This window comes from Hyla sarda, assembly GCF_029499605.1.
Source record: "Hyla sarda isolate aHylSar1 chromosome 1 unlocalized genomic scaffold, aHylSar1.hap1 SUPER_1_unloc_4, whole genome shotgun sequence".
NCBI classification, from domain to species: Eukaryota; Metazoa; Chordata; class Amphibia; order Anura; family Hylidae; genus Hyla; species Hyla sarda.
The window spans coordinates 956,284-976,379 of NW_026607590.1; the positions used below are offsets into that span (position 1 = coordinate 956,284).

The 20,096-nt window shown below is 45.6% G+C and overlaps 2 protein-coding genes across 4 annotated transcripts in view; one reads left to right on the top strand and one right to left on the bottom strand.

The window, feature by feature from the left end:
• Nucleotides 1–20,096, bottom strand: part of LOC130298197 (oocyte zinc finger protein XlCOF7.1-like) — a 286,423-nt gene that overhangs the window by 258,836 nt on the left and 7,491 nt on the right. The gene's annotated exons all lie outside the window — the stretch shown is intronic.
• On the top strand, nucleotides 1,414–19,059 carry LOC130298188 (uncharacterized). 3 transcript variants are annotated; one of them, XM_056551104.1, is made up of 3 exons: nucleotides 1,414–1,888; nucleotides 6,261–6,316; nucleotides 16,643–19,059. In XM_056551104.1, the coding sequence occupies exon 3, from the start codon at nucleotides 18,156–18,158 to the stop codon at nucleotides 19,008–19,010; it is 855 nt and encodes a 284-aa protein (XP_056407079.1). In that variant the 5' UTR covers nucleotides 1,414–1,888; nucleotides 6,261–6,316; nucleotides 16,643–18,155; the 3' UTR covers nucleotides 19,011–19,059. The 3 variants fall into 3 exon arrangements, with proteins under 3 accessions (XP_056407079.1, XP_056407080.1, XP_056407077.1); XM_056551105.1 differs by lacking the exon at nucleotides 1,414–1,888 and adding an exon at nucleotides 1,900–1,954; XM_056551102.1 differs by lacking the exon at nucleotides 1,414–1,888 and adding an exon at nucleotides 5,629–6,149.

The following is a 20,096-nucleotide window of genomic DNA, read 5'->3' on the forward strand; positions in this document are numbered from 1 at the left end:
AGCATAGTTGTCCCCCAGATTAGGCAGCATAGTTGTCCCCCAGATCAGGCAGCATAGTTGTCCCCCAGATTAGGAGCACAGTTGTCCCCCAGATTAGGAGCACAGTTGTCCCCCAGATTAGGCAGCATAGTTGTCCCCCAGATTAGGCAGCATAGATGTCCCCCAGATTAGGAGCATAGTTGTCCCCCAGATTAGGCAGCATATATGTCCCCCAGATTAGGCAGCATAGTTGTCCCCCAGATTAGGCAGCATAGTTGTCCCCCAGATTAGGCAGCATAGATGTCCCCCAGATTAGGAGCATAGTTGTCCCCCAGATTAGGCAGCATAGATGTCCCCCAGATTAGGAGCATAGATGTCCCCCAGATTAGGAGCATAGTTGTCCCTCAGATTAGGCAGCATAGATGTCCCCCAGATTAGGAGCATAGATGTCCCCCAGATTAGGAGCATAGTTGTCCCCCAGATTAGGCAGCATAGATGTCCCCCAGATTAGGCAGCATAGATGTCCCCCAGATTAGGCAGTTTACCCCCCCCCCTACACACACACACACATATATATATATATATATATATATATATATATACACAGACACATAGAGACACATACACAGACACATATATACACAGACACATATATACACAGACACTCACCGGCCCTGCGCAGCAGATGGAGACAGGATACACGGCCTCTCCCCTCCCTGCTCTGCCTATGGAGGGTTGTAAGACTGCACGGGCAGAGGGAAGGAGGGGGAGGGGGAGAGAGGAGACAGGAGGTCACGCCCCCTCCCCAGCACTGTACAATCTCTTCCTGTCATCGCACGGAGCTCTCCCTGTCACAGGCTGCTGGTGTCAGACCTGGGCATTGTACGGCCGGTCATGAAAGCAGTGCTGTTCTGGGGATGCTGTTCCGTCCGCCCCTGTCAGTGAATGAAAAATACCGGCCATTGCATGGCCGGTATTTTTCATCCAAACTTACCGGCACGGCCCGGAATGTAGATGAAAATACCGGCTGTGCCGGTAAAATACCGGCAGGGTGGCAACCCTAGGTGCTCGGCTTATACAGGCTGTGGATGTGTCTGTATACTTAGAGCACCGATCTGAGCACAGAGCATGGTAAGGGGCCCTCCGGCCGTCATCTCAGCTGATCTAGACTCCGCCCCCCAACAACTGCATTTTACTCATTTTAGATCCTGTAATCGACTTTGATCATGGAATCTAAAGGGTTAATGGAGATGAGCGTCATTAGTGGTGAGTCCTGGCTGCTTATAGCTCCTGAGCTCACCTCAAAGTCCCATATGGGGCACAGAATGTAAATATACATCGTGTCCTTAAGGGTTAATAATAAACATCCCCAATAATCCTGATCTGATGGTGACCGCACACACATACCTGTATCTGTAGAGGAGCCGTGTGCTTACAGGACCTGCAATGATGTCACCGTCATGTGATCAGTCACATGGAGGAGGAGTCACATGATCAGAGGCTGCTGCTCTGAGAGATCTTCACACACAACAGCAGTGACTGCCCCACCAGGACCTGCTCTGTATCTGCTACATGCTGGAGGTGTAGGACCTGTGATGATGTCACAATCATGTGACCAGTACATTTGGGGGCGAAGTTTAGCAGTATAGATGTGACTGTGGCTGAAGGACCTGTGGGGAGGATCATGTGACAGGAGTGGGCGGAGCTCAGCAGTGCAGGATAGAAGAGATTGTGAGTGAAGGACCTGTGACAATGGTCATGTGACTGCAGAGTCCTGCATACACTGAGCAGATGAGCCTAGAGCAGCAGCCCCTGATCATGTGACTCCTCCTCCTCCATGTGACTGATCACATGACTGTGACATCATGCAGGTCCTATAAGTGGCTCCTGTACAGCTCTGCAGGTGGAGGTATGTGTGTGGTCACATGTGGAGGCTGTCAGATGGTTTTTGAACTATTAACCCCTTCAGGACTCGGTAGTTTTGAGTTTTAACCCCTTAAGGACACAGTGATTTCTCTTTTTAAATTTTTTTCCCTTCTAATAGCCATAATGACTGCAAATTCCTCCTTACAAACCCATATGAGGCTTCTTGTTCTTGTTGTTGTTGTTTTTTTCACCACCGATTTGTACTTTGTAATGACATCACTCATTTTACCTCAAAATCTACAACAAGGGCCCAAAAAATATGTATTGTTGGGTGAAAGTAATTTTTTTAATCTGGGTTCTTCTGTTTGGACGCAGTGCACATTACGGTAATAATTCTCTTTATTCTGTAGGTCCAAATGATTACAATGATAAATGATTTATATAGGTTTTATTTTAACACTTTTAAAATATAAAAAAGTTCTAACTTTTTGTACAATAATGAGTCTGTATCAGATTGTCCTACCTTGTCCCCTATAACTCTCTTATTATTCCGTATACGGGGATGTATGAAAGTCATTTTTTGCGCTATGATCTGTAATTTTTATCGGAACCACTTTAGTTTTGATGAGACTTTTTGATCGCTTTTTAAGAATTTTTTTCTGGTCCATGAAGTTGTATTTTTTTACGTTTACGCCATTGACCGTGCGGTTACACATATGTTTAGGTCTATTCCTGTTTACATTATTCTATTTTAAAACAAATTGGTAAATGGGGAAGATTAATCGTTTATTAGGGGAGGGGCTTATTCACATTAAGTTAATGTTCTTTTTACCTTATTCCCAGTTTTTTAGTCCCTGTAGTAGACTATTACATGGAATCTATAGATTACATACACTGATCAATGCTGTGATGCTGAGGCTGCCTGCAGGATTGGAGCGTCGTTCAGACAGCGTGGAGCGAGGTTAGGGACCTCCACTCGTTCTCTCAGCTGACCAGGACCCCGCTATTTCACTGTGGGTGTCCTTATCAGCTCCACTGAGCTACCGGAAATAGATTTTTGGCATTGGTGATGTCCGGCATTAGCAATGAGTCCCAGATGCTGATAGCAGGTAGGACCTAGGGGCTATGAATCGTGCTGAACTCCTGACTGTGCTTCATAGACTGGCAGCGGCCTCCCCCTCCCCTCCAAATCTTATCACTTTAATGACAGGTGTCCCTGCTCTGAAAGATGTTTCCTGCACAAGAGCAGAAGATATGCCAGATTTGATGCGTCTCCTGCTCCGGAGCTGGGCCCATGGCTATACATTATATACCTCCTGCCCAGTCAGCCATGAAGGAGTTAAATGGTGGTGATGCATTGACACTTACCTTTTTTGGGGCCACACACTATACAGATAGCTGCTTATTGTCCCTTCTACTCGCTGGGATAAGAACAACCAGTCTAGCTAGGGTTAACTGGCACCCTTTAATGTCCGGATGTCTAGTGAAGAATCTGCTGACCTAATGATAATTTATGGCAAGAAACATTACAGACTACTTTCTTATCTCGACTTGTCAAAGAATGATGAATTAGGGTCTAGTTAAAAATTCCAACTTGCTTACGTAGTATTTTTTTCAAAAGGAATTTACTTTAGTCCGCTATTTATTAACTGCGACAGTCGCAACTGCGCAATAAAAAGTCGGAACTACCTTAAAAAATTGACTAAATTTACTCCACCATTTTACTAACCCATTTTTCATGTTTTTTTTTTTTTTTTCTCATTTCAGATCCGTGTATCCTGTGAACTTGTTCGGATTCGGTGGACTACTTCGATGAACAGCATTTTTCTTTGTTAGATTTTAATAAAATGGTTAATGAGGGCTTGTGGGGGGGGGGGAGTGTTTTTTTGTAATAAATTTGTTTTTAAACCTGTTGTTTTTTTTCTTACTTTACTTTACAGCTTTGTAGTGGAAACTGTCTTATAGACAGAGTCCATTACTGAGCCGGGCTTAGTGTTAGCCACAAAAACAGCTAGCGCTAACCCCCAATTATTAACCCGGTACCCAACTCCACAGGGGTGCCGGGAAGAGCCGGTACCAACAGGCCCGGAGCGTCAAAAATGGCGCTCCTGGGCCTAGGCGGTAACAGGCTGGCATTATTTAGGCTGGGGAGGGCCAGTAACAATGGTCCCCGCCCACCCTGGTAACGTCAGGCTGTTACTGTTTGGTTGGTATTTGGCTGAGAATAAAAATAGGGGGGACCCTATTCGTTTTTTTTTAAATAAATAATTAAAGGGGTACTCCGCCCCTAGACATCTTATAGACATCCCAAAGGATAGGGGATAAGATGTCAGATCGCCACGGTCCCGCTGCTGGGGAGCCCCGGGATCCCCACTGCGGCACTGTGCTATCATTACAGCACAGAGCGAGTTCACTCTGCACGTAATGACGCGCAATACAGGGGCCGGAGCATCGTTACATCACGGCTCCGCCCCTCGTGATGTCACAGCCCGCCCCTTTCAATACAAGTCTATGGGAGGGGGCGCGGCGGTTGTCACGCCCCCTGCCATAGACTTGCATTAAGGGGACGGGCCGTGATGTCACGAGGGGCGGAGCCATGACGTCATGCGGCTCCGTCCCCTGTATCGCCCGTCATTACGCACAGAGCGAACTCGCTCTGTGCTGTAATGATAGCGCAGTGCCGCAGCGGGGATCCCGGGGCTCCCCAGCAGTGGGACCGCGGCGATCTGACCTCTTAACCCCTATCCTTTGGATAGGGGATAAGATGTCTAGGGGCGGAGTACCCCTTTAAATATAAAAAAAACCACATAGGGTCCCCCCTATTTTTATTCTCAGCCAAATACCAATCAAACAGTAACAGCTTGACGTTACCAGGGTGGGCAAGGACCATTGATACTGGCCCTCCCCAGCCTAAATAACGCCAGCATTTTATCGCCTAGTCCCAGGAGCGCAAATTTTGACGCTACGAGCCTGCTGGTACCAGCTCTTCCCGGCACCCCTGTGGCGTTGGGTGCCGGGGTAATAATTGGGGGTTAGCGTTAGCTGTTTTTGTGCCTAACGCTAAGCCCTGGCTTAGTAATGGACTCCGTCTATAAGACAGCTTCCCCTACAAAGCCTGTAAAGTAACATAAAAACACAACAGGTTTAAAAAAAAAAATTATTACAAAAAAACACTCCCCCCCACAAGCCCTCGTTAACCATTTTATTAACATCAAGCAAAGAAAAATGCTGGTCATCAAAGTAGTCCACCGAATACAAAGGAGTCCACAGGATACACACATCTGAAATAAGAAGTAACAAAAAAAAAATTACATTTACATTTATGGAGAAAAAAACAGTGTTAAATTTTTTTTAATAAACACACACACACACGTGTATGTATATATATATATATATATATATATATATATATATATATATATCCAAAAATGAGAAATCCAGCAGCACACCAATATAGTGAAAAACAGTTTGTGAAGTTTATTCACCCACAGTAAGACTATGGGTGAATAAACTTCACAAACAGTTTTTCACTATATTGGTGTGCTGCTGGATTTCTCATTTTTGGATATCCGTACAAAGACTCCTGACCAGAGACTACACCGGCTTGCATCTGGCATCTCTGAGTTGTGCTGCTTCTTCCCTTTTGTTTTGTGTGTGTGTGTATATATATATATATATATATATATATATATATATAGCACATTTTTTTTTTTAAAGATTCAAAGTGGTTTTCTGTAGTCATTAATTGGTTTTTGCTTATCAACCCCCTGTGATAGTATGATAAATGTCATACATAAGCAAAAGCAAGAAAAAAATGACTACAGAACTCGCTTATCAAAGCAACGATGATAAATGTCCCCGAATGAGTTTATAAATGCGGTCCACCCACAGTTCTGTAAGCCAAGCCAGTGCTGGTTTAGATTTGCGCATATGTTACCAAAGTAGCGCCAAAAGGTGCGACTAACTGACATGATAAAGTCTCACATGATAAATTCATGACCACTGCATTATATCAATTGTAACCATGACTTGGTATGATCCATGTGAAAACCCTTATAAAGCAAACGTTGCGATGACTAGTCTAAAAACAGCAACTGAGACAAACTCTGAGACAAATGTATGCTACAAAACCAGGGAAATAAAAACTCCTAACTTAACCCATATTTACAATGTCTAGTAACTTATCATATCAGTGCTGCAAATTGTGTATTATTATTATTTTATTATATTATATTTCATAGTATCTTTGAAAAAGAATTTTCCTGTGTTGGATTTAGAGAAAGATCAACACCTTATTTATTCAGGTAAGTTTTCAAAAACCTAAAATATTTTTTTTATTATAAATACCGAGAGAAACAGAGAGACAGATAAAAACATGTACATATATATTTATATTTATTATTCTATTTTTTCAGGTTAATATTGACTTGGATTTTGCTGTTTGGTTCTTGACGACCACAGATCTATACAGGTTGGTTTGCATACAAATACTAAATATATATATAAACTATATTTGAGTTGCCCTATTAGTTCAGTGATGCAAAATTCTAAATCTTTTCAAGTAGCAGTATCTTGTAATACCTTTTTTATTGGACTATCATCATTTAGGAAAAACAAGTCTAAACCATTTTAGAACACACAATAAGGCTGGGTTCACATATGTCCGGCAATCTCGACTAAACTGATGCCACAACTGATGACAACTTGTCATCATCTGTGTGGCATCCGGTATACATTGATTCTGGGCAATGAACAGGGGAATGCAGCAAGCTGTGTTCCCATGTCCAGTGTCCTCAGGCGTGTACAACTATCTGGCGTCAAAATTGAGACGCCGGATGATTGTGAACAGTCCCATATAAAATAATGGGATCAGTTCTAGCATCACTTTCCCTCCTGACGCCTGATATATGTGATTGAACCCTTAGACAGTTCACAATCATCTGGCGTCTCAATTTTTAAGCAGGATGGTTGGACACGCCGGAGGGCACTGGACATGGGAACGCAGCTTTCTGCATTCTCCTGTTCATTGCCCATAATCAATGGATTCCGGATGCCCCACAAATGATGACAAGTTGTCACCTGTTCTGACAACAATTGTGTTGAGATTTAGGCTGAGTTCCCCTATTCTGGACATATGTGAACCCAGCCTTAGTTGGTGATACAGCAGGAGTGACAGAAAACAATACGGACAATTTTTTTTCTCTTGTGTGATCAAAAATAGTTCATGTCATGATTCATTATTTCCCCCTCTTGGTATTAATTTATCTGTGATAAGTCACGAGTCCGTTCTGAGATTAATAAGTCCGGATCATTATGCTGGGTTTATATCTGACGTATTGGATAAATTATTGGAACGGTTTCTCTCCAGTGCGCGCTAGAGGGAAACGGTGATGTCCAACAATGATATGTGAACCCAGCCTTACCTAAAAATAATAAATGTACACAGTGAACTCACCAGCAGAATAGTGAGTACAGCTCTGGAATGGGCACTGTCAGATGTAAAAACGTATGAGATGTTGTAAAGCATGCTAAATCAAATGCTTGTGTAATTGCTGTCATTAAAAAAATTCAGTATTTCATAGTGAAAAATCCAAAACCTGCCCCCTGCCTCCTAGGATACATTCCAGCCTGGCTTTGTCCCTGCATCAGCACCTATGTCATGGACTTGCCTCATGATTGACAGGTCTGCAGTGCCTCCATTTTCTGCAAAAATACAGCTCCCAGCATGCCCGGTTAGCCTTCTGACATGCTGGGAGTTGTAGTTTTGCAAGATCTGGATGCACCATGGTTAGAAACACAGCTGTAGGCACATGGTGACTGAGGAGAGTAAGGGAGGGGGAGGAGGGGGAGTTGTTATCACAGTGAGAGACCCGCGCCCCCCCCCCCCCCCCCTGCTTCTGTTGGGCAAAATTAAGTTATATCAGAAAAAAAAGCTAATTCTCAGAGAAATGTAGGTTGTATTCACATAAAAAGTATATGTACTTTATCAGGATAAGGTATTGAGCAACATAGAACATTGATCAGACAGGTACACTGAAGTAAAATACAGGATATAACTCAGGATCAGTACAGGATAAGTAAAGTAATGTATGTACACAGTGACCTCACCAGCAGAATAGTGAGTACAGCTCTGGAGTATAATACAGGATATAACTCAGGATCAGTACAGGATAAGTAAAGTAATGTATGTATACAGTGACCTCACCAGCAGAATAGTGAGTACAGCTCTGGAGGGTGTGGTCGCTAGGTGTGTCTGTTGCTGAGCTCCTGAGACTCCAGACTTCCAGAGGAGAGAGGCTGATTTTTCCACCTGCTTTCCCAGGAAGGTGGCAGATTCCTGGGGGAGCCATCAGCATGAATCCCCTGACCTCCACTCCTCGGTCCAGGCTGGCGAGGGGTGTAGAGGGAAAGCTACCAGCCAGTGCCCCGGCTGGAGGGGTTAGAAGATCTGGCAGGGTCCGCAGCGATGTGGATTCTGTCCCTCCAGCAGTGGTTGGGAGCCGCAAGGCTCTCAGCCAGGAAGAAAAGCCTGCAAGCAAGACAGGTTTAAAGAAGGTCTCTGCAGCACAGAAGAGCTCCTCCAAGAGCCAGGTTGTGGAGCAGTGGGGACAGAGAAGACCCAAGGAGTCTATGGCGACATACAGCTCCAGACTTGCTGCCAAGATTGGTGAGTACGAACTCCTTGGGAAGAAGCTGAGGGAGCTGAGAGAGGAGCTAAAGTTTGCAAAGTATCAGGTGAGCACAACTACCAAGCGGAGGAAACCAGAGTACTCTGCAAGGGTTAAGTCCTTGAGGCTGGAGCTGGAGGAGACTGAGCTGAGGAGAATGGCTGTCCTGGAGGGAAGCGATTTATTTAGGGAGAAACTTCTTAATGAGGATCGCTCCTCCAGGATGAAATCCCCAGTAAAAGAAGAGGAGATTGGGGGTGATTGTTCAGCAGATGAGAGCAGTAGTGAGGATGAGGTCCAAGAAATGGAGGCTGAAGAGGCTAAGGTGCTGGCAAGTGGGGAAGCTGTGGAAGCCAAGCCGCAGCCAATGCAGGGTGTGAACATGTCCCAAGCAAGTCTACCTGCAGGACAAGTGGCATTACCACCTTCATCGTGCGAGAGTGCTGGCGAGGAGGAGGAGGGTTGTGGTGGCGCCCTGCTGGCACAAATTGTAAAGATGGAGTCCCCCATGCATTTGGATAATTTTAGTTTTGGCGACGACCTTGGAGAGGAACAAATAATAAAAAAGAAGAAGAAAAGACAGAAAAAAACATCTGAGCAAGTAAGCCTGATTTATGTTCCTTTTGTGCACCCTGGGCTGGCTGCAAAGTCAGTTCAGGGTGCAGACCCTGGTAATCTGCCTGTCCCCCCTTCTGCAAATGTGGAGCGGGGCCAGAACACCGGGGATAATACAGTAAAGATGGGGGAAAGCGCTGACCTCGCTTGTCATAGTAGCGGGGCCAGCACCTGCAAAGATACGGCCAAGGGGCCGGACAGTGTTGCGGACAAGGTAGCATGTCCCCAGTTAAGGGATATTGGCGTTGCGGGGTACTCCTCTGCAGGTGAGGGGGGGAGTGTCCAGGTGGCAGAGGTTGGTATGGAGCTCGGGCGGCCGGGCAATTATAAAGACAAGGGAGAGGGCAGCTCCCAGAACAGGTCTGGCACTGCAGGGCACTCCTCTGCAGGCACAGGGGGGAGTGTCCAGGTGTCTGGAACCGGAGCGCCATTCTCGGCGGCCCAGTCAGCGGTGTCTGGCTCTTTTGAGTTGTGGCGCTGTGGTGGGGCTGCTGTGGGTGGAGCTGGCGGTGGAGGACTGGTACCACAGGAACATGGACATGATACAACCCATGCAATGTTAGTAGCAGTTAAAGAAATTGAAGCCGAGGTATTGGCGGAGGCCGAGGGCAAAGTATGCGACAAAGCAGCTTCTTCCGATATTTCTAAAGGGAAGACTGCTGCAAGGTTGAGTGTGCCCAATGAAGCCAATGATGCAAGTGTAAAGCCCGGCATCATAAAGCCAGCAAGATTACATCCCGGCCAGTCCAGTGCAGCTAGGCAGGAGGAGACAGGCACAAGTGTTATGTATAATGTTACTGCCTCTACTGTTGTTTCTGGGGGGAGTGGTGTCGGTCCGGCTGCCCCCCCGGTAGCGACTGCTCCAAAAAGGAGTTATGCTAATGTCGCTGCTGGGGGTCCCAGGGGATCCTCATCTCTTAATCCAGGGGAAGGTAACTTGCAACAGCGCCTCCTGGAGGCTTTAAGGAGAGGGGATAGAACGCTCCAGGTAGAGGACCGGGAGGTCGACTTGTCTTTTTGGATAGAAAGACATGGACTGGGGGCATTCCGAGAGCATAATGGGGAGGTGGTCTGGTCCCTTCCAACAAGCGGGCAGGAGCGTGGCCGGAGGAATGTGGCCCGTCTGGTATGGAGAGGCGGTGATGCATGCCCTTCTAGGGCAAAAGTTGTGGAGCTTCTTTTCCAGATGGGATTCAGGGCTAATGACATCTTTGCTCTGATCCACCCCTTCGGTACCTCTGAGTTCGACATCAGTTTTGTGAAGCCAGAAGGGCTTGAGCTCTTTTGGTCTAATCACGCACTGGTGAAGGACGAGCCTGTCTGGCAGGATTTCGCTGTGAAGGCGGTATCCCGCCAGAGTTTTGTCAAGAAAGTGACCGTTCTGACACGTAACGAGTCTCTTTATTGGATGAACATGGCATTTGGTCTGGAGCCTGGATGTTTTCCGTCCGCCTCCGCCGTTCAGGTAACACTGTCGCACACATTCCATCAGCCGCCTTTCTCGGCCGCGATAGGATCCAAGTCTTTTACCAGGGACAGCCGAAGCTGTGCCACAAGTGTGGTGATCCCACACACTTTAGCGCAAACTGCACTAAGCAGATGTGCGCATTGTGCGGTGCGGAGGGTCATCTGGCTGCCACCTGTGGCCAGATTCGCTGTAACCTGTGTGGTGACCTTGGTCACCCATTTAGCCGCTGTCCCCGCTCATTCTCCAATGCTGTGACCACCCGGGATGGGGAGAGCAGTGAGGTTGCCTCATCTGGGGTGGGGACCAGCAGAGGAGAAGGGGCACTAGAGCCAATGAAGAAAGTTAAGAACAAGAGCCCCTCTAAGCTTAGGAGGGAGGAGAGGCGCAGAAGGAGCAGGGATCTTGAAAGTTCCCTGGTAGAAGGTGTAGTCCGGGATCCTGCTCCCGACGCTGGCTCAGAGAAGACAGCTGAGGCTCTTGGGGACGCCGAGTTAGGTGAAGAGATAAGGAAACTTCGTAAAGAGGAGGCAAATAGGGCCATTTCCTCAAGTTCCTCTCAATATGAAAGTTTGGATGAGGAAGATGGGAAAGGGCAAAAGGAAAAACAAAAGTGCGGCAGAAGGAGGCAGGGCCAGAGGGTACTCAGGGCATCATCTTCCTCCTCCGGTGTTGCAGGCCAAGTGCCTGGGAAAAGCCTGACCAACCCCCCTCTGATCGTTCTATCCAATAGGTATCGGGCCCTTGGCAAGGACTCTTCCCTTTCTTTGGAGGGGGAGGCTGAGAGTCTTTGTTCAGAGGCGGAGGAACCTCCGGGAGGTGCTGAGCCTGTTCCTTCTGAGGTAACTTCCTTGGGAGGGCAGGTGGCCCCTGGGTCAGGAGATGAGGATCGTGGGATGGATATGTCAGCATCCCTAAAGAGGTCTAAAAAGAAGGAAAGGGGGTCTTCTTCTGATGGGGAAGGGGGGAAGAAGAAGGGTAAGAGGTAAAGGGGATAGGCCATCCAACTCGATCACTCAGGATGGCGGCACTCACCCCATTGACGCTGGCATCCATTAACTGTGCCAGCATTAAGTCTGATATGGCTAGATTTGCAGCCTTTGATTTTCTCGGCCGAGTTGAAGCCGACATTTTGTATCTGCAAGAGACCAGGTTGTCAGATCTAGCCTCCCTGGTAAAAGCCAGGAGAGAGTGGAGGCGCGGCCCCTCCCACTGGTCTCTTGCGGCTGAGCCATATAGTGGGGTGGCGGTCCTTTTTACCGCTCCTGTTGAATGCAGACGGGTTATCGAGTTGGAAATGGGGAGGTGCCTGATCTTAGATGTCCTCATGAAGGGGCAAGAGCTCCGGCTCATTAACATCTACGCCCCACAAACAAAGTGGGACCGTAAAAGCCTCTTTATGAGGATCAAGCCCTTCCTTTTTACAAGTCGGCAAGTGATCTTTGGAGGGGACTTCAATACTGTCACGAGGTCCCAAGATAGGAGAGGCTCCAATGGTCCGCTGGCTTATGATAGTACAGCCCTCAATAGCATAGTTAGGGAAGCTCGCCTAGAGGACGCCCACATCCGGAGGCCCTCAGGCCACGCGGGTTTCACCTATCATCGAGGTAGCTGCAGGTCTAGGATAGACAGGTTTTATTTAAAGGAGGAAGCCGTCTCTTCCGCAGTGTCCGTGATTGAGGTGGAATTCTCCGATCACTGTATGATTTTGTTTTCCTTGAATGTTTCAGAGACCCCCCGGATGGGTAAAGGTTATTGGAAGCTGAATTCGTCCCTCCTGGAGGAAGCGGAGATAAGACAGTCCTTTGAGGATTTTCTTCAGAGTCAGGTACCTTTACTGGGCCTTTGTAGTAGTAAGTCAGAGTGGTGGGAGATATTCAAGAAGCGGGTTGCGGGGTTCTTCCGCCAGCTCTCGAGCCTCAGGTCCCTGAACAGGTATCGCCTGTATCAGGGTCTGAGGAGGAAACTCGAGCTCCTTGTCTCGACTGGAGGTAGCCGAGAGGATATCTCCAGAGTAAAATCCTTGCTGATGAGGTGTCAGTACGATAGGCACGCATCTTTGGTTTTTGAGAGGGATTTCGGGAAGTACCGCTCGCCCGACCCTTACAGAAACTGTAAGATGTCAGTGAGTAGTAAAGTCATTTCAGGACTGATCGATAGTACGGGATCTCTGAATCGGTCCAGATCAGGGATCCTGGAGGTTGTCAGATCCTTCTACTCACACCTCTTGGGGAGGAAGGATCTAGATCGGGACAAGATGTCGGCTTTCCTGGCTGAAACCATTCCTGAGCCAGGGGTAGACCCCTCTCTTGATGTTTTGGCAGAAGAAATCAGGGAAGAGGAAGTGAGACTGGCGATCGAGGGGCTTGCCCCTAAGAAGTCTCCAGGTCCGGATGGCTTAACATCCGAGTGGTACAGGACCTTTAAGGAGTCTTTAGCTCCCCTCTTGACTGAGGTATTTAATGAGTGTCTCTCCTCGGGCACTCTGCCAAAGTCAATGAGGAGGTCGGCCCTGATTCTTCTCTCAAAGGGTAAAGATCCTAGCCGGATTGAGAATTGGAGACCCATAGCTCTTCTCAATACGGACAGGAAGCTTCTGGCCAAGATACTGTTTAATCGGTTGGTGAAGTTTGCACCCCGGCTCCTTTCGGGGGCCCAGCACTGCTCTGTTCCGGGCCGAAGCACCTTAAGTGCTGTCCTCAGTGTCAGGGAGGCAGTGGAGCGGAGTAGTGCGGGTCTCTGGAAGGGGTACTTGTTGTCCCTGGATCAGGCCAAAGCATTTGATCGGGTGAACCACGAGTACCTCTGGTCCGTCCTCCTGATATATGGCTTACCGAGTACTTTTGTGAATTGGCTTGTCACCATATATGCAGGGGCAGAGAGTTTCCCACTGGTGAACGGTTGGTCTGGCCGCTCTTTTGAGGTGGGGTCCGGAGTCCGTCAGGGTTGTCCTTTGAGCCCGCTGTTATACGTGTTCGCAATCGATCCCTTCGTCCGGAGGGTAGATTGTGGGCCGTTAGCGGGAGTCGGGATGAGTCTGGCGGAGCTGGATGTCGCCCAGAGAGTGGTGGCGTACGCTGATGATGTCACCATTTTCGTCTCCTCGAGGGTGGAGGTCAAGGTGGTGATGTCGGAGGTGGATCGTTACTCGGAGGCATCCGGGTCCAAGATCAATCGGGATAAGTGTGAAAGTCTCTGGCTGGGAGGGGGGGATCCCATGTTTGATCTCCCGGACACCCTTCCAGGGCTCCAAGAGTCAGCAAAAGTTTTGGGCATCACATTCGGCCAGGATGATTATCCCACCAAAAACTGGGATGGTAAGCTCCAGGATGCCACTCAGAAGGTGGACCAGTGGAAGGGTTGGTCTATGACCCTCAGGGAAAGGGTACACCTGATCAAATCGTACCTGCTCCCCTTGTTTATCTATCTGGGCAGCGTATGTATCTTGCCAGAGGCTTACTACACTAGGATCTACAGCCTGTTTTTCCAACTGTTATGGGGGAACAGGATGAACCTAGTCAAGAGGGAGGTTACGTACCGCACGAAGAGACTAGGGCGTTTATCTATGGTAAACCCTGTGGTGTTCTTAACGAACACCTTCTTGAAAGCCAACATCGCAAACCTCTGGAAAGAGAGGGCTCCTCCGTGGGTACTCTCCTGCAGGGAGTGGTTTCGGCCTTTCTTCCAGGAATGGGAGACAGGAGGGCAAGTGAAGGACCTCCGTACACCACATGGATATCTTCCGGCTTACGCTACCCCGACTCTGAAGGCGTTACGTCGGTGGGGTCTGGGAGTGTGGGAGATCAGGACCCAGTCAAGGCGTTCCCTTGACAAACGGGTTCTGTTGACCCACTTCCAGAAGCCTCTGGCGCTCAGGGACTGCCCAGGTCGGGATCTGAGGGTTGGTTTAAGTCTTTTGAACTCGAAACGGATCCCCCAGAAGTTTTGGGACTTGGCCTGGCGCTGCTTTCAGGGGAAGCTATGTGTAAGGGACAACCTGAAGTGTAGGAGCTCTGATGACCGGGACTGTCCCCGAGAAGAGTGCGGGAACACGCTGGAAAGCATGGACCACTTCCTGCTTCATTGTCCCTTTAGTATAGGGGTCTACAACCGGGTGGGCGCTTCCATCGGCTGGAGTCAACTTGCCGGCCTTGCCTATCCGGAGTGGGCTTATGGAGCATTCAAGATCCTGGGTGGCCGAGATCGGTGCACATTATTTTTAGTTAGCTTAGTGGTTAGGTATCACACGTGGAATGCACGGTGTTTAGTATCTACACAGCGAAAAGTCCTCTCCGAGGTGGAGGTCTGTAGGAATATCACTGGTGACCTTGGGAAGATCAGGTCTTTAGAGTATGGCAGATTGGGTACAAGTAGGGCTTCTCTCCTATGGAGAGGGTTTTCATTTGATGTGCCCTAGATGCTGAACCCTTTGGGGGAGGCACCTTAATTCTGGTTATGGATAGAGTGGTAGGGTCAGTGTAGGGTCAGTGTGTAGGGACAGCTTAAACTTTAGGGGCAGCGATAGTGTGAGTCTAGGGAAAGTAGGTGAGGGATAGGTTTAAAAATTATTTGGTATCTGGTCTGCCATACTCTGATCCCGGTGGAGGGCTGGCGCATGTCACCTTTAGCTTTTTGTTTTGTTTTAGAGAAATGAGTGTATGAAGGGCTTGCAGGTAACTGAACTTGGGCCTTACAATTGTTATGTTATGTATATAGTAATGTAGTTATATGTATAGTTCTGTTATGTATATAGTTATGTTTATGTTAATAAGTGTATAGTATGTGTTTAAGTAATTATGTTGTGTGGCAAACCTTTTGGTGGCATGGCTGAATAGGCCTTGCTTTTACTTTCTTGTATATATGTATATAGGGGGCTATAGAATAGGTTGGGTGGGGGAATGGGGGGTAAGAGTTGAGCTGGGTGGAGCCATTGATGAACAATATTGGACTCCATGATGCCCGGCTCCTGGTGTGGATTATGGACTGGACTGGACATTTATACCATCTCATGGCAAGAGGGGCTGGAGGGGCTTTGGGATTAGATAGTGAAAGAGTTGTTATTGTTATTCATTTACCTGTATTTCTGTATTACCGTATATGTATGCTTATTAATGTTTAGTTACCTTTCGTTTTAGTTAAGGCAGCCGGATCTATTTGTTTTGAAAAATTTTTTTAATATATATTAGGAGAGGATGGGTATGAGTGTGATATCCGCTAATGATGGTGGTGAGGATGGGTATGAGTGAGTGTGGGATCGGAGGGAGGGAGGGAGGGAGAGAGAGAAGGAGAGAGGGAGAGAGGGAGAGAGAGAGAGAGAAAGAGAGAGAGAGAGGAAAAGGAAAAAAAAAAAGTCTATGTATGTTTATATGTATGTTTATATGTATGTTTATATGTATGTTTATATGTATGTTTATATGTATGTTTATGTTTATATGTATGTTTATATGTATGTTTATATGTATGTTTTGTCTGTAATGTATCTGCTGCCTGTTAGTCAATATTTTCATTATGTCCAGGTTTGGACGGCTTTTATTTCCTATTGCCGGGCCTGGCAGAGTTTTTGTTTGTGTAATTGGTGTGAGTTTGGTGTGATGTATGGTGTTGGGGTACACATATTATTTCATTAGTTTATATATACGTGTACGTAATTAGTTTTAGTTGAAACTGGACTGGCTGGTAAAAGTTTAGTTTTTGTTATAATGACAATTTGTCTTATTTTGTTTCATATTTATGGCGCATGTAAGCTGAGTTTATGTTATGTATTATTGATTATGTCTGTTATGTTTTAGATTTTTATAATAAAAAGATTTACAGGATATAACTCAGGATCAGTACAGGATAAGTAATGTAATGTATGTACACAGTGACCTCACCAGCAGAATAGTGAGTACAGCTCTGGAGTATAATACAGGATATAACTCAGGATCAGTACAGGATATCTAATGTAATGTTTCACATACAATTGATAATGTCTATAATGTTGACTGATACAAGTTGTTTTTTGCAAACCATTATAAAGATATAATTCTAATTTGCCTATTTCCCATAGAGAATGCCTGCCTGTATTGTTACGGGATGTACTCCACGGTGCAGAGAAGGAGAAGAGGAATTTGCTCTCCATTCATTTACAAAAGCAAAGGATCGCATAAAGTTATGGCTGCTAGCCACCGGGCAAGATTTTGGAAATATCGACAAATTAGTGGATACTATATTCGAATCAAAAACCAGTGCATATCGGCTCTGCTCCTTGCATTTTGCACCATCATGTTACATTCGGAATCCTAAAACTGGAAAGAGGAGGCTGTTACCAACAGCTGTACCAAGTATTTTTACAAGGCATGCTGCACCATCGAGCAAGAGGAAAAGATTAGATGGGGATGGTGCATCATCTAGTCAATTTAATGCTGGAGAAATGTGTCCAACCTGCAATCAAGTGGTACCACATATAAATCCAACCCAACCTGAACAAGCAGCCACTCGTTTCAGTACCACAGATTCAGCTACAAACTTTGACCGTTTCTGGGCAACATTTAATGAAGGCATTCAAGTAACTCCTAAAACAACATCAAGAAAAATTCAGTGTTCCCGACTAATGGACAGAAAAAAGGTTAATACAATCCAAAAGTAGGCCACAATTTGTTTTTGGACCAGTGACTTCTGTACCAGTCCGTGGACCCAAGATTTATACATCTACACCACAAAAAATGATACCAACAGGAAAAGGATCTTTGGCCTGTTCTAGTAATGCTCCTGAAACGCATAAAGCAACAGATCCTCCGAATTTACAAACAACTTTACTGACAGAATTGACAATATCACCAATTCGGCCCATTCAATCTACTCAACCCATGGTGAGAAAAAAAAAATTACATTGCAACTATAATAGAAGAAAGAAGAAGAAGAACCAATTTTTTCCTCTATCACAACGGTTGAAGATGAGGAAGACTCTACTTTTCATGTGTCCAGGGAAGAGAGTCCTTCAAGCAGTGATGAAGGGTACTCACTGTGTTCATCCGAAGATGATGGAGAAGAGGAGATGGTCAGTGACACAGAGACTGATCTAAATGTACAAAAACATCCATCTGAAGAAAGAAAATTTCTAGTATATGAAAGCTGCTTGGACAATCTAATTAAAATGCTTCCTTGTCCTGCCTATGCAAATTGTTCAGCAAGTATAGAAAGAATTATAAAAAAACAAATGGGTTCATATGTAACTGTATATGTGGAATGCAAAAAAAAATCATTATAGGCGACTATGGCAGAGCCAGCCGCGCCTGCAGAAAAAGCCTTTAGGTAACATCCAACTTGCTACAGCAATAATCACAAGGGGCAATACCTTTGCCAAAATAAACCAGTTTTTTTAAATTTTGGATTTGGCTGGTATTTCTGAGTCTACATATTATCGCATACAGAACCAATATATATTTCCTTCTATTAATAATGTTGGGATAAACCATCAACAAGAAGAGTTAATAAAAGTTTCCAAATGATCAATCTGTGTTGCAGGAGATGGCCAGTGTGACTCTCCTGGGCACAATGCGAAATATTGCATTTATACATTGATGGATGTAGAAACAAATAAAATGTTATCATTTGACACTCAACAAATTGGCTCCGGGGTGTCCTCTGTTGGACTAGAGAAAATTGCTTGTAGAAATGCTCTTGATTATTTATTATCAAATTATGTCAAAATATTCATGATTTGTACGGATCGTCATGTTGCTATCCGCAAAATGCTACGGGAGGAATACTCTGATATAAAACATGAATTTGATGTGTGGCACCTGGTGAAATCTATTGGGAAAACATTACTTGCAGCCAGTAAACGCAAACAATGTAATGATTTAACAGAGTGGATTTCCCCAATTAAAAATCATATTTGGTGGAGCGGAAATACATGCAAGAAATATCCAGACGAACTATTGGCACGGTTGAATTCGGTTCTGGACCATGTGAGAGACATCCACACATGGGAGGATGACAATTCACAATACACCAGTTGTAAGCATGCTGTTCTGGATGAAGAGGTAGAGACCCCAAAAAAATGGCTGGACGAAGAAGGTGCAAGTTTTGAGGCTCTAAAAAAAATGATAAAAGACAATAGGCTACAAAAGGACCTACGCCAAATAAGCTATTTTTGTCATACTGGAGACTTGGAAGTATTCCACAGCGCACTGACTAAGTACAGACCAAAAAGGCTTCATTTCAGTGCGAATGGAATGATAGCAAGGACACAGCTTGCAGCTCTGGACCATAATTTTAATGTGAACAGATCACAAGCGGTGGTAAAGAAACAATGTGAAAGTAGTGGACCGGTTGGCACTCCGCGATACAACGTCGCTTACCAAAAGCTAGAAAGGAATGGTTCCTCCGTTCTATCTATGAGCCCACAAAACAGGATTTTATTTCCACAATAATGAAAAAAGTTTTTGATGCTGCAGCTGGGAACCTTCTGGGAACCTTCCATTAGAATAGACTGATAAAAGATCCTCCTTACCATCAATTATTGCATCAGTTGCTAAACCAGAAAAGAAAGAAATCATTGCTAGGCACCGTTCTAGATTTTAGATACAGTTTGGTTTTATATATAAAATATCTTTGACTTATTATTATCTTTGCTCCAGATATTATATTGTTTAATATATTTTGTAATGTTGAAGGTTTATATTTCTAGTTGTAAAAAAAATAAATACATTTTTTTATGTTTAAAACTCAAAAGTGTGATTTTCTTCTTTTTTTTTTACTAGTAGATTAATTATTGTAGTTTTTCAACAGGTGGATTCACCCTTGGAAACACTAATGTGTGTATACTAGCGTTCCACAAACAGGGTGCCTACAGCTGTTGAAACACTACTATTGGGCATGCTTGGGGTTTTAGGTTTGCAACAGCTAGAGACACACTTGGAAACACTGGTTTATAATATATTTTTACACATTCAATTCCCTGGTACAGGTAAAGAGTACACAACATGTTATACCTCCCTGTACTGTAGGGGGCGCTACCAGACACCAGTCAGTGCATACACTTCAGTAATACAGGTAAAGAGTACACAACATGTTATACCTCCCTGTACTGTAGGGGGCGCTACCAGACACCAGTCAGTGCATACACTTCAGTAATACAGGTAAAGAGTACAGAACATGTAATACCTCCCTGTACTGTAGGGGGCGCTACCAGACAACAGTCAGTGCATACACTTCAGTAATACAGGTAAAGAGTATAGAACATGTAATACCTCCCTGTAATATAGGGGGCGCTACCAGACAACAGTCAGTGCATACACTTCAGTAATACAGGTAGAGTACAGAATATGTAATACCTCCCTGTACTGTAGGGGGCGCTACCAGACAACAGTCAGTGCATACACTTCAGTAATACAAGTAGAGTACAGAACATGTAATACCTCCCTGTACTGTAGGGGGCGCTACCAGAAACCAGTCAGTGCATGCACTTCAGTAATACAAGTAGAGTACAGAACATGTAATACCACTCTGTACTGTAG